The sequence below is a fragment of the Alternaria postmessia genome, assembly GCF_024291825.1.
Source record: "Alternaria postmessia strain BMP 2775 chromosome Unknown scaffold_1, whole genome shotgun sequence".
Classification (NCBI taxonomy): Eukaryota; Fungi; Ascomycota; class Dothideomycetes; order Pleosporales; family Pleosporaceae; genus Alternaria; species Alternaria postmessia.
Window position 1 is genome coordinate 668,554 of NW_026260074.1, and position 15,715 is coordinate 684,268.

The 15,715-nt window shown below is 51.1% G+C and overlaps 5 protein-coding genes across 5 annotated transcripts; 3 read left to right on the forward strand and 2 right to left on the reverse strand.

The window, feature by feature from the left end:
* Window positions 1-738: 738 nt before the first annotated feature.
* On the forward strand, window positions 739-5,082 carry J4E82_000237 (uncharacterized protein; the record flags this gene model as incomplete). The annotated part of the gene is made up of 2 exons (XM_051726559.1): window positions 739-1,138; window positions 1,211-5,082. 2 exons carry the CDS (start codon window positions 739-741, stop codon window positions 5,080-5,082), a joined length of 4,272 nt encoding a protein of 1,423 aa, XP_051593741.1.
* Window positions 5,083-5,257: 175 nt separating this feature from the next.
* J4E82_000238 (uncharacterized protein) lies at window positions 5,258-6,058 on the reverse strand (the record flags this gene model as incomplete). The annotated part of the gene is made up of 1 exon (XM_051726560.1): window positions 5,258-6,058. One exon carries the CDS (start codon window positions 6,056-6,058, stop codon window positions 5,258-5,260), a length of 801 nt encoding a protein of 266 aa, XP_051593742.1.
* A 390-nt stretch (window positions 6,059-6,448) lies between these two features.
* J4E82_000239 (uncharacterized protein) lies at window positions 6,449-7,267 on the reverse strand (the record flags this gene model as incomplete). Its single annotated transcript, XM_051726561.1, has 2 exons — window positions 6,449-6,612; window positions 6,667-7,267. The coding sequence occupies 2 exons, from the start codon at window positions 7,265-7,267 to the stop codon at window positions 6,449-6,451; spliced, it is 765 nt and encodes a 254-aa protein (XP_051593743.1).
* A 540-nt stretch (window positions 7,268-7,807) lies between these two features.
* Window positions 7,808-10,227, forward strand: J4E82_000240 (uncharacterized protein; the record flags this gene model as incomplete). Its single annotated transcript, XM_051726562.1, has 2 exons — window positions 7,808-8,721; window positions 8,982-10,227. The coding sequence occupies 2 exons, from the start codon at window positions 7,808-7,810 to the stop codon at window positions 10,225-10,227; spliced, it is 2,160 nt and encodes a 719-aa protein (XP_051593744.1).
* A 1,033-nt stretch (window positions 10,228-11,260) lies between these two features.
* J4E82_000241 (uncharacterized protein) lies at window positions 11,261-14,401 on the forward strand (the record flags this gene model as incomplete). Its single annotated transcript, XM_051726563.1, has 4 exons — window positions 11,261-11,800; window positions 11,858-12,130; window positions 12,193-12,654; window positions 12,704-14,401. 4 exons carry the CDS (start codon window positions 11,261-11,263, stop codon window positions 14,399-14,401), a joined length of 2,973 nt encoding a protein of 990 aa, XP_051593745.1.
* Window positions 14,402-15,715: the final 1,314 nt, after the last annotated feature.

Here is a 15,715-nt window from a genome sequence, read left to right on the forward strand (position 1 = left end):
CCTTCGTGTATATGGATCATGACCTTTGCCACCTTGTCCACAGGTAGGGCAGGTCTTTCTGGGAACGATGATGCACATGTCCAATACCGTTGGATTTTGATAGATGAGACTGTGTTTCGTGGTTTTGGTGGGGTTGATCTTATTGTAGAGAGAGGCATCGATGTGATTGGAGCTGGATAGGTCGATGAATGGAAGTGTGCCGCTCAATGTAATGGTTTATCAACTGACAGCTGTGTAAGTATATCGTAACAGATCTATCTCCTGTTAGTAGCGATCCATACTTCTTGAATAGGTAGAGCGTACTATAATTCACATCGAACTGCTATATCACAGCTTTGATTGGCAAATATAAGCCTTGGATGATCAGTAATAAACTGAAAATATTCACTTTACTTGTTGGAACTTGACTACAAGTCAAAATCCAAAGCGGTGCTGGCAGTGAAGCAGGAAGGGCAAGGGCATCACCGTATTTGTGCATCAAGGTACCATGCGGAAGTATGAAGAACGCAGAAACGAGAGTACTGATTCTATCTCCACGTGCATACTGTCCACTTCACGCAGTTGATGTCAAATTCAATGACAGACTATCACAGCAGCCTTCATCGTTATACGACAGCCTATTTGCTATGTTAAATATAAAGTCTCTTACGTGGTTGCTCTTCCTTTTCCGCATAAGCTAGGGACTCTCTCAAGGATTCATCATTCTATCACATATCCTAGGCAGAACCATACAGCTTTATGCTGGTAAGACTGAATATCATGGCAACAGCACATGCGATTATTGCAGGCTCTCAACTTTCGAGCAAACCTGACATTCCACTTCATCAACTCAATCAAGAATTTCCCGTTATTGCCCCAGATGATAAAGACGATTCTGACTATAGCAATTTCGGTGTTGAGGACGTCGATAGCGAAAAAGAAATCAGTGACGACGAAGAACAAGAAGAAGTCAGTGAAGACGAGGAGACTTCAGATGAAGCTGAAGAAGATAGCGATTTTAATGACATAGTTGATAGCGAAGCTGAAAGTACAGATGACGGCGAAGATGAGTCGTTGGATGGGAGTACTGCCGAGGAGAGCGATCATGACCATGCTTCAGACAACGGGGTTTCTGAGGACGACAGCGAAGCCGACAAGAGTAACAATGGTTCATAGCAGCAGGTTCCAATACAGCCCGTCGTCGACAAGCCACAAGCTCTTTCTATCACAGAGGCAGCTAGACGGAAGGTACGAGAAGCAGGTTCGAATCAGAAAGTTCCCATTGAAATGAACAGAGACCCGGCTACTGTTCAGGTTCTTCTAAAATCCACACAAGCTTCTCAAGTGATTGTTCGATCGCAGCAGCGACGCGACGTGCCGGCGAGACAGCAATTCAATGAACAACAACGCATGCAATCGATACAGCAACTTCGAGGTCAGGGGGGAATTCCTCCAGATCTGGTGAGTACACAAGTAGAGGACGAGGAAGAAGAAGAGGAATATGGCGATGGAGTGATAGAAGAACTTGAGGAAAAAGAGGGCACTGATGAAGACGATGTAGGTTTAGGACAACCATTTCATGCACAGGTAGATGGGGTAGCACCTCAGATGCAAGTCCATGCGCGAAACGAAGCATTTAGCTGGCAACGTCAGCAGCAGATGCAAGCTGTGCCAGCACATAGAGCTTTAGAAGAAAGACTGGTGGACGAAGAAGAGGATGCTGAAGACATAGTACAAGAAGAAGAGCAAGACCAGGTACAGCATCTTCATGTCCAAGCACAAAGGCAGACAATGGCTCGGGAGCGTCATGAACAGATACATGCTGCTATGCGAAAGGAGACTTTAGGACAAGAGCAGATACAGGAGGAAGCCGAAGAAGAAGCAGGACTAGCTGCAGAGCAAGAAGCAGCAGAAACTGCCGCCTATGTGACTTCGCAGAAGCACGGCAAATATAAGAAACGCCAACAAGCACTTCAGATGGAGCAGACAATGCAGAAGAAGGCGGATGACGAACTCGCTGCCATAGAGGCGGAAGAGCTAGCCGCACAGGAAGCTGAAGAGATCGAGCTACAGCAACAGGCCCAGCAGGAACAGCAACAGCTGCAAGAACAACAAGAATCACAAGACGTTGCCGACAAATCAAACCAGAAAAGGGCTGTGGACGAAGCTAAACAGTTGGCAAAGCAGGAAAAGGACGCAAGGAGAGCTGAAGAGAAGACGACAAAGGATGAAAGAAGAGCCGAAGAGAAGAGGCAAAGGGATGAAAGGAAGGCTGCCGACCGTGACGAACGTGAGAATCGTCGAAGAGAAGACACAGAGGCCAAGCGAGAAAGAAGAGCTGAGGAAGCTGAGCAGAGAAGAGGGCAGCGCGATATAGACAACGAAGCTAAGAAGGAGAAGAGAGCGAACGATCTGGAGATGAAGACGACCCAGGCAGAAGAAAGGCGGGATCGGGAGGCTGAAGAAGCCACTCAGCGGCAACAGCAACAAGAGATAGATCGAGAAGCTCGCAAAACAGAAAGAGAACTCCAGTCAGCTGATAAAATCGAACGGGCACGGGAGAAAGCGGATCGCAAAGCCATGGAGGCAACTCAGTGTCTCGAAGAGCGGGCTATGACACAGGAAGCTAGAAAGGCTGAACAGGAAACAAACATGCAAAGCCGATTGAGTGAGAGGCAACACAAGATAGACCAGAAGGCTGCTGAAGCCGCGTATCGTCTAGAGGAACGTGCTATGCAACGGGAAGACAAGGTGCAGCAACATCAAAGAGACTTAGACGATAATAGGGCTAGACGAGAAACTGAAGCTGAAGATAAGAGGCTTAGGAAGGAGGCCGAGGAAGAGAATAGAGCATCCAAGAAAGAGGCTGACCGTGAGAGAAAGATACAACAACAAGAGGACAAGCAGCGTATGAGGGAAGAGGAAGAGGAACGACATATAGAGACCAGCAGTACCATGGATAGGCCACAGAGAGGCACAGCTCGACAATCCCATACAGCCACCGAAGAGATTCGCGATATCCCAGTACCCCAAACTTACGATACAGCATGTAGAGACCAGAATCGACAAGCGTATGGTGAGGAAGGCAGTTTTCAAGAAGACCAATGGGATGAGAATCGAAGACAGCATCTAGAGGGACACCCAGGCGTGCCACACACTGGCGCTGTACGTCATGATCATCGAGGCGAGCGTTGTTCAGGCCATGGTCAGCAAAGACATCGGCACGAGCAGAATGGCATGCATGTCAACCTCACACCGGAGCAACATGCAAAGGCGGAGCGAGAAGCACAGGAAGCAAATCTCATAGCAAAGAAAAAGGCAGAGAGGAAGTTGAAAAGAGAAACTAAGAAAGCCAAGACTAAGCAAAATTCCAATAGTTTCAATGGTCAAGGTAAAGTTGACAAGGATGGAAAAGGTGGAGTTCAAAGCACTACCCAACTACAATCTGGTACAGATCAAACCTTGGTTTTGGAGAAGAGAGCCAATAGAAAATTGGCAAAGTCAGACATGAAAGCAGCAAAGAAAGATGCCAATATCCGACAACGGGTGGCCGGAATGGGAAAAGACAGCGTAGATAGCGAGCAGAAAGGCGAGATGGAGCTACCCACGAGTATGGAGGGAGAAGTAGAGAAAAAGCGAGTTGAGAGGAAAGCAGTGAAGCAGGACAAGAAGGCAGCGAAAAAGGATGCTGACGCCTGGAAACAGGCTACTGAGTCGGGTGTCAAAAATGGCAGTGCGGTTACAGACCAGACAGATGCCAATGGTCAAAAGGAGAAGCGGAACGAAGGAGACGGTGCAAAACCCAACCAGGAGAGCTTCGTAGAACAAGACAGGGACACAGAGAACTTAGGGGGATCACCGAAGGGAGTTATCATAGCGAAAAAGAGGGCCGAGAGAAAAGCCACGAAAGACGGAAAGGGCGCTGAGCACAAGGAGAGTAAGACTGGAGATTTCGAGTCAGACGGCAAAGACGATATGGCTTCAGAACCCAAAGCCGCTAAGGAAGAGGCTTACGAACATAAGAAGGAGGTGAATGCAACGAAAGTTGAAGTTAAGAGAACAGCTTTGGAGTTGAGATTGGTGCACAAGACTGAGAAAGCTAACACGAAGGAGGCTGAGGAGGCTGATAAGAAAGAACTCCCGAATGCTAAAGGGTCTCCGAACGACAAAGATGCAAAGTATGCTGGAAAGTCTGAGAAGACTAGCCCCACAGAAGCCAATAAGGAGGCTAAGAAGGCGGAGAAGACACGGCAGAAGCTTGAAGCAAAGGTACTAGCATCAGATAAGAAGGCAATAGACAAGGAGGAAAAGCTAAGGCAGAAGTCTACTGCAAAGCACGATACTGCTGGCACCAAGGATACTGACAAGGAGGAGAAGCGGAAACAAAAGCTGGCAGCAAAAGAAGCTGTTGAAGATGAGAATCGGAGGCTAAAACTAGCAGCAAAAGATGCGGCCAAAATAGAGAAACTAGAGCGGAAGATTGCGGAAAAGGAAGAGAAGTCGAAACTCAGAGCTGCAGCCAAAGAGGTCTCCAAAGAGGAGAAGCTCAAGCAGACAATCGCCGAGAAAGAAGAACGAAGGAGACAGAAGCTAGCAGCCAAGGAAGCTGATAAAGAAGAGAAACTCAGGCAGAAGACCGCCGCCAAAGAAGAAGCGACTGGAAGAAAAGAGCACGACAAGGAAGAGAAGCTTAAACAAAAAGAGGCCGCCCACGACCAAGCTGTCTACCAGAAGGAACTAGATAAGGCTGCAAAGGCCGAGAAGAAGGAACAAGACAGAGTTCTCAAAGCTCAGCAGAAGGAGAGGGACCAGATCGCAAAGGCTGAGCAGAAACAGAAAGACCAGGCTGCTAAGGCGCAACAGAAGGAAAGAGACAAAGCAGACGCGCAGCTGAGAAAGCAAAAAGAGATGATGGTTGCAGCGCAGAGGAAGGAAGAGGAGAAAATTGCAAAGCAGAGAGAACGTGACAGAGAGCAAGGAATGGCATATCAGAGGAAAGAGGCCGGGAAGAGTGCCGCAGAGAGTGCTCTGAGACCGACAGCAGCTTCGAGACCTAAAGCGGCGGCACCAAGAAAGGCTGCTCCTGCGAGGAGGCGGAGGTAAATTTGGGGGCGAGATCTTTGGTAGGTATCGTAGAGATAATGTGTTGGTATATGGAACCGCCCGTGATATAACCGCGGTTTGTTGCATGTTCTGGATTCTTTTTTCACAAAGTAATCCGTCCCTATTGTGATACTCCAAATAATTCTTCCGATAACCTATCCTCAGTACCAGACCCTTACTCGCAGCTTTCCAAACTCTTCTTATACGCCTTCCACAACTCTTCAACACTCTCCCCACAGCACCCCTTCCACAACTTCTCGCCATTGTACTTCTCCTCTCTCAATCCCTCATTGATCCTCCTCACAACGTCCTTCCCATGCTCCTTCTCTAACCACTCGAGGAAATATCCTGTCCTCTCATACCCAGCGTCCCAATCACAATCTCCATGCCTCTTCCAATGCGGCGGCGCATACCCAGCCTTCAGCCTCACCCAATCCGCCACGCCCTCCGTGAGGCCCACAGGTGCAGCGCCTTGTCCATTGTGTTGCCAGCAATGTACCATTTCATGAACTATAACACCCATGATCTCCTCTTTCTGCCGCGACTCAGGTACATGTGATATGTAGCTTGTGTTTAGATGTATCTCCTTGTGGTCGTCATCGAGATCTCGTCCCGTAGTGTATGCAACGCCGTCCATCTCCCGCAAGATCAGGGTGACGGAGCGCGTGCCAGGTATACATGATATGGGCAGGTCACTGTAGAGACAGCTGAGGACAGCGTCGACGGCGTATTCGAGCGCGTTGGACGCGTGGATGAGGCGGAGGAAGGCGCGTGCGCCATCGGAGGATAGGTCACGGAGTTCAAGGCGTAGGAGGGGTTTTCGTTGAGGTGTTACTTTTCCGGATAGGATGGGGAGTTGGTTGGTGTGGTCGGCGAGTGTTGTTGCGTTGGCTGAGGTGTTGAAGGGGTGTGTTGGGGGTAACGCGGAGGACTGCGGGGCGGGTGGGGTTGTGTTCGTGGTAGTTATTGAAGTCATGGTTTGATATTGCTTTGTTGTCTTCATTGGTAACCTAGATCGAGAATGTAGAGTTTTGGACACGGATTAAAAAGTCTCGGGACGTTGTTGCCTGAATTTGGTGCTACGTTTGGTCGTAAGAACACGCAAGGGCAACGGAGAAGCGCATTTTGTGCTTACGAACGATAAGAGACCGAGCCATGGTTACCCGCAATGTAAACTATTCCGTAGATCCAACCTTTGGTCTTAACGCTCTAGTGTTAATCTTGTGATTATTCTATCCAGTTTGAATCTAGTCTATGATGTAGTCATCATCGTTATAGCCTTGAAGATCCGCACGATTCATCTGATGCAGCTGCATGAACCCTGCTTATCCTTTTGCGCAAACACGATATGTTTATATGTACCGTCTCATGAACTCTTGAAGACCTCTGGAAAGATTTTGCGTAGCTCCTGCAAGCTCCTGATTTGGTACTTGCTTGCTGGCTGAGCGGGTGCAGGGTCGTTCTCGTCAAGCAGATGCGCCGTCTTCCACCCACGTCCCTCGGCTGCTTTGCAATTAATATAAGAATCGTCTGCGTCAGGACATTAGCAAACCATGTGTAGAGGGAACTTTTGGTCTCACTCACCCACGAAGTAGCACTTCTCGTTCGACTTGATACCAGCCTCCGCCATCGCCTTTTCAAACATCTCCACGTGCGGTTTGCAGTAGAACTTGTCCGAGCCGTAGTCGCAGAAGGTTATGCCCTCGAAAAGATCGTCAACCTGCAGAAGCTTGACGACACGCTTGCCATGGTTGATATAGGCATTGGTGAAGAGCCATAACCGGACCTTGCTCGTGTCGATGTCCTCGATTAACTTGCGCAGTTCTGGATTGGGCTTGATGACATCCTCCAGAGGTAACGCATCGTCAACCTTGCTGTTGTACTCTAGCGCATTGACCTTGTGGTGACGAACGAGTCCTTCGATGGCAAGACCATATTCGCGGTAATACCGGTAGTGGAGTTCGTTGGCATCTTCTTGCGACAAGCTCAAGTGGTTTTGGAAGAATTGGTCAATGAGCTCAGCCATCATTCTATGAATCTCAAGGCTCTTTGAGTAGAGACAGTTGTCGATATCGAAGAAGAAGACTGGCTTTTCGTTCTCGTCCACTGTGGCGTTGTTGTTTGCTGTTGAGTCATATTGACGATACTCCATGCTCTCCGGAGGCGCTGCTGTGTTGAAAGACATGGCTTCAACTTTATGGATACAGAGGGATTGATTCAGGCAATTGAATGTTAAAATGGGTTGGGATGATTAAGTTATCCAAGTTGTGTTGTCTGGATAGGTGGCGTTGGAAGATTCCAAAGATTGTCTACTTGGTGTAAGCTTTAATTATGGTGTTCGTGATAATACAGATCAAGCATCATACCTTGCGGCAGTGTAGACGAAAGCGAGGCGAATGTTCAATGTACTTCTCAAGTAGACGCGATTGTTACATTTACAGTCATCGAAACCGTGATGAGTACATGAGGAAGCCACCATCCCCTTCAGGCCTAGTGGCATTACTGGCGCGTGCACCTGCTGAAAACCAGAACGCGCCGTGGCTCCGACATTCATTACCCACCTGCTGGCGTGTTGCTGAAACTCGTTCCCCTTCATCATCTTCCCACCCAGCTCAGTCGCGGGTGCCGCCTGTATTTGTATAATCGCCAGTCTTGCGCTCGCTTGTTGGTGTTTGGTACTAAGCTCAGTTTCGCGTCTGTTGTGATGGCAGCACCAATCGCTTCAATGTCGACAGCCGCAGCGCCGCCGTCGCATCTGAACGGTGCCGGCGCAGTGTCTGCAGAGGTGCTTCGAGAGGCCGAGTTCCTCCAGAAGATTTTGCAGATACGCGATGAAGTGCTTGCTAGCAAACACCCGCGTATTCATCTTCCACCCAAAGTAATTGAACAGGTTGCACCGCGTCTTCCGCAGACTGCTTCTAGCAGACCCACGACCAACGGCACATCCAACGGATCTTCATCGCAGCTGTTTCCTCCGCGTCCAGCATCCTCCACACGGCCTCCCACATCTCCTTTACCCCCTACACAGCGACCATACTCGGCCAAGTCTTCCTCTTCGAGCATCGATCCCATCTTGCTCACAAAATCCGAACACCTGGTCAAGGCAGAGCAGCAGCTGAAGCGGCAACAGATAGAGCGCGCCCTGAAGGATCAGTTCGATAAAAAGGGTCGTGGCAACGATGCAGACGAGCGAGAAGCTCTCATCGATGTCGAGCAGTGTTTGATCAAGGCTCACCAGCTGGTTCCGCCTGTGTCTGGCTTACCGTCTCCGACTAACAACAGCGATGACGTTGAGTCATTTGACGAGAATTCGTACTACTCTAGCAAGGCGAACAGTTGGTCCTCAGAGGATGTTGATCACGCTGACCACGCCCATGCTGATGTAGCTCCACTGACTTCACAGGCGCAGCCAGCAGCCCAGCATGTGAATGTCCACTCTCGCCCGGCTGAGCCTACTGTGATCGATCTCGACGAAGAGGCCTATGAGCCGGCCGATGACATAGAAATCTATGAACCCGAGCCTGCACAACTGCATGAGGATGGTGAAGAAGAGGAAGACTACTCTCCGCCTCCAGCCGAGATCGGCCCAAGCGAGCCTCTTAGGGGTCGGCAGCGCAACCGCCATGGGGGTACGAATGGGTATGATACTAAAGAACTCTCTTACCTTCTCATTCCAACGTTTTTTCTTTTCGCATGTCGAATCACCAGCTTGGTCTTCACTACACCTGCGGCGGCTTATCTATTCAGGTTCAGCCATGATTGTATGGTAGCGAGTGTTGCCATACTGTGGACCATCAGCTCTGCTGCCTTGAGGCCAGTCATGGCTGTTCTTGCATGCCTCTCTTCGCTTCCTCATCTGTTTATATCTTCTCAATCATCTTCATACTAACGCTTTGTAGATCACGCCGTCAAAGCCCGAACGGTCCTGCAGCACCAGTTCAAAACCCTCGCAAGCGGAGAAGAGAAGAGAAGCGCGAGCGCGACGAGAAGAAGCGCCAACAACAGCAACAGGCTAGCAAACGTGTGGCCAACTCGCCCGAGCCGTACATTAAAGAAGAGCCGCAGTCACCTCCTCCTTTCGCTGCATACCCCGATTCGCAGCCCAGTAAGCGACGTGCGCTGCAGCCTCATCCCGATGAAGTAGAGCTTGTATCCGCGCAGAACAGTCCCAGGTTGCAACCTGTGTATTATCGTGATCCGGAACCTCTCACACGACCTTACCGCGAGTACGATGAGCCTTCGTCTCCAACTGTCATACGCACACCACAACGCAAATCTCTACGTGATGAACAAGATCTCAGGCGGGTCGCAAGTCTTCAATATGCACGACGACCTTACTCGCCAGGTGGTGGTGGCAATGAGTTGTACGCAGCACCCGAGCCTCGCCAGATTCGCGCAGCATCTCACGCCTTCGTCGATCGTACTGAGGCACCGATGTACCGAGAAGCGTCAGCTCGCCCATCAGCCGCACCCAGATACATACGCGAACGTTCACGATCACCTATCCATGAATACATGCCATCTCAGCAGCTCATGGCTCCACCGCCACGCCGTATTGTCGTAGATCAGTTTGGAAACAAATACTACGCAGCACCAGTGGATGCGCGAGAGTCGATGGCGCCACCTAGCAGACGAGTGGAGGTTGAGCCATACTATGAGCGCGCTGTAACGCGGGAGCCAACAATGCGTGCACCCGCACGTGCAGAGTTGTATGAAGAGGACGCTGTTCAGAGGATGCCTCCACCGCCTCGACGCTACGTTGAAGCATCGGAGTCTGAGATGATTGAGAGTCCGTATCGGCAACGGGAGCCATCCCGGCGTCCTGTAGAGGTGGAATACCGGCCTGCGCCACAATATGAAGAGATGGGCCCGCCACGAGAGTACGCGTCTGCACGATCGTACAGTATGCGCCCAGAAGTTGTTCGAAGAGAAGTGCCTGAAGGTTATGTTCGCCATGAGAGCATACAGCCATCTGCGGTTCGCGCCTCACAGCCTCGATTCCGTGAGGTCAGTGTTATGCAGGAGCCTTTTGATGAGCGTCGCTATGTTGGTGCACCTCAGGGTAGGCGATATGTCGAAGAAGGACCTATCGAAGTGGCCTCAGATCCGTTTGTGGAGCCGCGTCGCATGTACACGCGCTACTAGAGCTCGTTGGAACGATAGATTTGTGTTGAATGGTTGTAGGATACCCTAGTTAGTGTGTGTGATGGGCGTTGGTGTTGTAGAGAATTGTAAGAGTCTATAGCGTTGGATAGCCATTGCTAGCGCGGTGTATTCACTTGCATTTGTATTTGGATGCAGTATCCACTCCTACTCTTGGAAGGTGCTCTTCAGTGACTCGAAGTATCAGTGTCTCAGTGCCACCTGCGCACAGGTAGGGCTCCTCGGCTGTGGTGCCGACTAGAGAGTAAGGTTTTCCGTTTTGAGTCTGGTGAGCGGGCACCCGTCATCGCACTGCAGGGGAGACGTAACCGCGCAGTGGGCTCTGACACCAAGAGATGGGCAGATCGCATCCCCACGTAGACAGATGGATCCTGAGGGGAGCGCGGACTGCCTCGAGGATCCAGCTACAAGGGCTGTTTCGTCACACACACGCACAGTGTTTCTCACGCAACCGTGCCTGTTTGACGCGCGTGGGGTGGTTGCAAAGGTGAGGGCTCGAGGCGACGAGGGCGACGAGGTTTATACTTTGTAGAAAAGAGGGTGTGATTGGAGCCCTTCTAGACTTCTATTCTTACTCGGATATGCCATGATGCTGTAATACCGAGCCTGTCTGAGCGCCGGCTATGCTTGTTTGGCGATAGACTGGCAGGGCGCCTCCCGGCCCACACGACGCAGCACAGCTCAACAGGCACTGCAAGCACGCGGACAGCACATGGCACACGACCAGAAGAAAAAAGCACGTCAAGTTGCAATTCAAGGGACCAATCTCGAAGGGCGGTAGAAGCTTCTGCTTTTGGGCTGGGGGGTGGGAAGGGGTGAATATCTTCTTTTTGTTGCACCATGGTCATGGTGTTCGTGGCCCACTAAGCACATGTGACAAGCCAATCACAACCAGGCACCGCCTTGCTCGACGCTCGCTCGACAGCTGCTGCCCTCCGGTCTTCCTCGTCCTTCTTCTTTCTCCCACTCCCACCACCTCCCGCCCGCCAACACCTAGGGCGTCGACTCCACCACCATGCACAAATTATCAAACTTCCCGGCACAGGCCCGTCACGGCTGGGAGAAAATGGCTCCGTCCACGGCCTTTTCCTTCTCGAGGTCCAACCACGAAATGCCCGTCACAGCTCCGATCAAGCGTCCCTCGACGGCGACGTCACAGCCTCCCGTCATACCGCCCGGCACCCAGGTCAATCTGTCCTTCAACGTGCCCTTTTCTTCCAACCTCGCCGGACCCGACCCGGACGACATCATGTGGGCAAGCCCGGGGGCGAAGGCGCGGTGGACTCACCCGGAAGGCACGGCAGATGCTACCCCGACACACAAGCTGCCTGTCCACGCCCAGAATGTCGACAACCTGCGGAACCTGTGTCGAGAAGTGAGCGAGCAGACTGAGGGCCGCGTCTCGGCCAACGTCACGTCGGCCGAGTCGAAGCCGCTACCCGGCCTGCAGCGGGGCCCGTTGCGGGCGCTCGTCACCAACGTGTGCCTGTCTGGCGAGCTGGAAATAGTCAACTCGATGCGCTGCCGCATCTTGAACTCGACGCCCATCTCTCTGGTAGGCTGATGATGCTGGGATTACGCCCGTGAAGCACATGCTGACGTCTTGGCACAGCGATCGTCCTTTGTCGATATTGACTCGCAGCTCATCATCGACCCGCCCTCGCAGAATGTCAAGGGTGCCGTGCTTCAACAGCTCGACATGATTTCAAAGGCCACCAAGGCTGACATCTTCCTGCTGATGCCCAAGCAGCCCGATATCGAGACGGCGAGCTTCCATGGCAACATTGACACAGGCATGGACCCGCGTCTGCGCTGTGCCATCTACGGCGATCTCGAGACCATGGAGCATGCAAAAACGCGTGTGCTGATTATGATCGACCAGATTGTGAGTTCTGCGAGCCCCACAGATGCCCGCTAGCGCAATATGCTAATCCGATGCCGTCACAGCTCAAGCGGACCGTCGATACCATGAAGCTAGAGCTGACTATGCATACGCTGATATGCGGACGTGGGCGCAAGAATATTAAGATGATCGAGTCTGCCACAGGCACAGCCATCTACTTTCCCCCACCCTTCCCTCGCCTGTTCGGCTACACACCGCCGGGTGCCCAGCGAAGGCCTGATGACCTAGTATACATTACGGGTGAGAACTCGGAAAATATACTGCGCGCCAAGCAACGTCTGCACGATCTTGTCATGTCCACCAAGGTCTTTGTGAAGCCTGTCATGGTCACTGACACCAAGCTTGACGCCATCTTGTTGGAGCGTCTGGACAAGGTGCGCAAGATTATTGAGAACAACGGCTCGTACATCCTACTGCCCCCTCTTGGCGTTCAGCGTGGTGTTGTGCGTGTCCAGGGCACTGACGTCTTGCATGTCGAGCGTACTGTGCGCGAACTGATGCAGCTTGTGAGTTTGTCGCACGCACTGTACTCGGATTTATACTAATCATAACCAGGCCGGCCAATTCTACAGTGCTTCGTGGTTCATTACCCATCCTGACCCTACGCAGCGACCACCTACACCCGCCGATGTTCGCGCTATGCTCTCCGATATCTGCATCAACTCCGGCGCTGAAGTCAGCTTTGAGAAGCTCAACTTCCACATCTATGGATCTGACGATGCTGTTAGAGCTGCACTGATGGTCATCAGCAACATCCCATTCGTGAAGAAATCTCAGTACAACATGAGCGTCAAGATCGAGCTCGCAAACGAGCACAAGGAATTCGTCAGCGGTAAGAAGAACGGCAAGATCAACAAGATTATGAGCCACAGCAGTGTTCAGATCGTCTTCGATGGCTTCAACGAGTACAACTTCTACATCGTAGTCCGCGGTGCTCAGTACGAGGCCACAAAGAACGGTCTAGATCTTGTCGAACAGGAGATGCCTGCTTCCATCTCCTTCCATGTTCCTGACCAGTACCATAAGCGTATTATCGGTATCGGCGGTCAGCACATCCAGCGCATCATGAAGAAGTACTCTGTCTTCGTGAAGTTCTCGAACGCCATGGACCGCGGCGGCTTCGGTAAAGAGGAGGACGACATCAAGGTGGATAATGTCATCTGTCGTACTCCTGCGCGCAATGCTCAGAATCTTGACTTGGTCAAGCAAGAGATCATGGACATGGTTGAAAAGGCTGATGCCGAGTTCGTCTCTGAGACTATCAACATCAACCGCCTATACCATCGAGAACTTATTGCTCGTTTAGACAAGATCGACGAGTTGGAGAAGAAGTTCAACTGCAAGATCACCTTCCCTAGCACTGAGGAAGCTAGCGACATTGTTACGGTGTCCGGTCCTGAATATCAGGTGCCATTCGCAGTCGACGAGTTTTTGGGTATGGTTCCGGAATCCCACGATCTTGCCTTCCCCTCCACCACCGAACTCAGCGAGTACCTCCGCTCTGCCGAATTCAAGGCCGATATTCTCGACAAGCTCAAGACCCAGCACGAGGTCGATGCTCAGCTTCAGCAAGCGCAGACGGAAACTACCGATGGCAAAGAAGAGCAGATCGAAGCCTTCCACATTGTCTTCACCCGAAACAATGCTGGCGGATTGAAGGACGCCATCGACTTTCTTCTCAACAATCTAGTCATGCATGGGCTTGATACTAACACCGTCCGTGGAGCTCTCCCACGTCCCAAGTCTGACTCATTCGAAGACTCCTTGCCCTTCTTCGAATCTAAGCTGCTCCAGCGTGCGGAGCCGGCTGTTGAGAGCACCGATTCGCCGACTCGCTCTCACTTTGGTGACGATGAGCCTCGCGGTATGCTCGACCGTCTTCGCAAACCAGGTAGCATGTCGTCCTTTACGTCCATCTTCAACGGACGTAAGAACACCAACTCACCCGGTTCGCTCTTCAAGCATGCGTCTAGCAACGCTTCGAAGGCATCCCTTGCCAGCCTTGAATCCACCGGTAGCTACCGTAACCCGTGGAACGACAGCGGCATTAACCTCGCGGACGACGAGCACCACAACAACGGCTGGCCTATGCCAGCCCCTCGTTTTGAGTCCAAGTTTCCTTTTGGTTCCTCTTCCGCGGCGCCTGGGGATGTGACCCCTAGGTACGACCCGCGGGGCTCCGTGGACAGCGGGCGCCCCAGTACTTCTCATTCTGCATCTGGATACCCGGCCCCTATTGGGCCTCCTCGTTAAGTGATACACCAATCTCGAACCATTTATTTGATACCACTACTGTACCCGGCCTTTAACGAAGAATACCCCGCTACGCGTTCATTGTCTCTTGTACGTGTGCGACGACAAAAGAATTATACCCCTCCTACTCTACGGCGAAAATACCCACGTCAAAAGCCTGGCCTGGCTGGTTGTTGTTCGCAGTCTTGTTTTCCTGTATGCGTCATTTTGCAGTTTCTTGTTTACGGCGTTTGTTTGTTGCTCTCTGTCCGAATGATTCCCCAATTACGGCGCAAACAGAAACATATACCAATTTGCTGCTTTTCTTGTGGATTATGCGTCTCTGTTGGTCCAATCTTCGTTGTGTGCTCAGCGTTGGGAGTGTGTGATGGGTGGATGCAAGCTGAATACGATGGGACGATGATACCCCCGCCTGCCAGCCGTGGTGAGACGGACACTGGTGGGCTACGAAATGGTGTATGGGTAGAAGATTTGGGTATAAAAACTGAGGGGTATGTGTGCGGTTGAATCTTTTTCCTCTCCACTCTTTGATCAATTTGCGGTGGAAGGTGGAAAAACGAATACGCAGAGATATATATGATAGACGAACGAAGAGCACATCTATACCCCATGATCTTGATGTATTGCGCACGTGCATGTGATGCTTGGTCTGACAATGATGGTTTGAAGAGATATGTCCGAGGGTAGGCTGATTGCATCGACTCAAGTTTGAGGTTTAGGGTTGTTCAGTGTATACACCCTACGCTTTTGAGATTGCGCAGCTAACATGCTGACGAGAAGACGATCGAAAACAATCAAGAAAAGATGATCAGTCTGTGAAGAAAGAAAGAGAGGCGAACGAGAAGCTAGGCTTGGAAAGGACAAAGCAGGCAGGAGACGTTGTAATTTTGAATAGTTGAAGCGTCTTTCTCCACACGTATTAGCAACAATGGCCAGCGTGTTACAATATAGTAGCATATCTCACTCTGGATTCGGTCCATGTAACAGTAGTCCAACAGCTACCAACGATGATTTTTGGGTTCATTTCAGTTACATAGGCGCTATCTGCTCTCTTCTGACATGGTGGATACAATGTACTCTTAATGGGCACGTATGCGCTTTTAGCTGTGTAGTCACACTCGAATATTTCGACCAAGATACAAAACCCTTCTGTGATGTCGTGAAGTTTGCTCATATTCTCATGCCACAGAATAGTTCTCTTGCCATCACAGGCTGACCCACGAGCGATACCGTGTGAAAAGACACAATGATATCGAACAGCGCACAAGTGCAAAGTTCAGACAAATGTGTAGTCATTGTCGAGCTCTGCCAAAT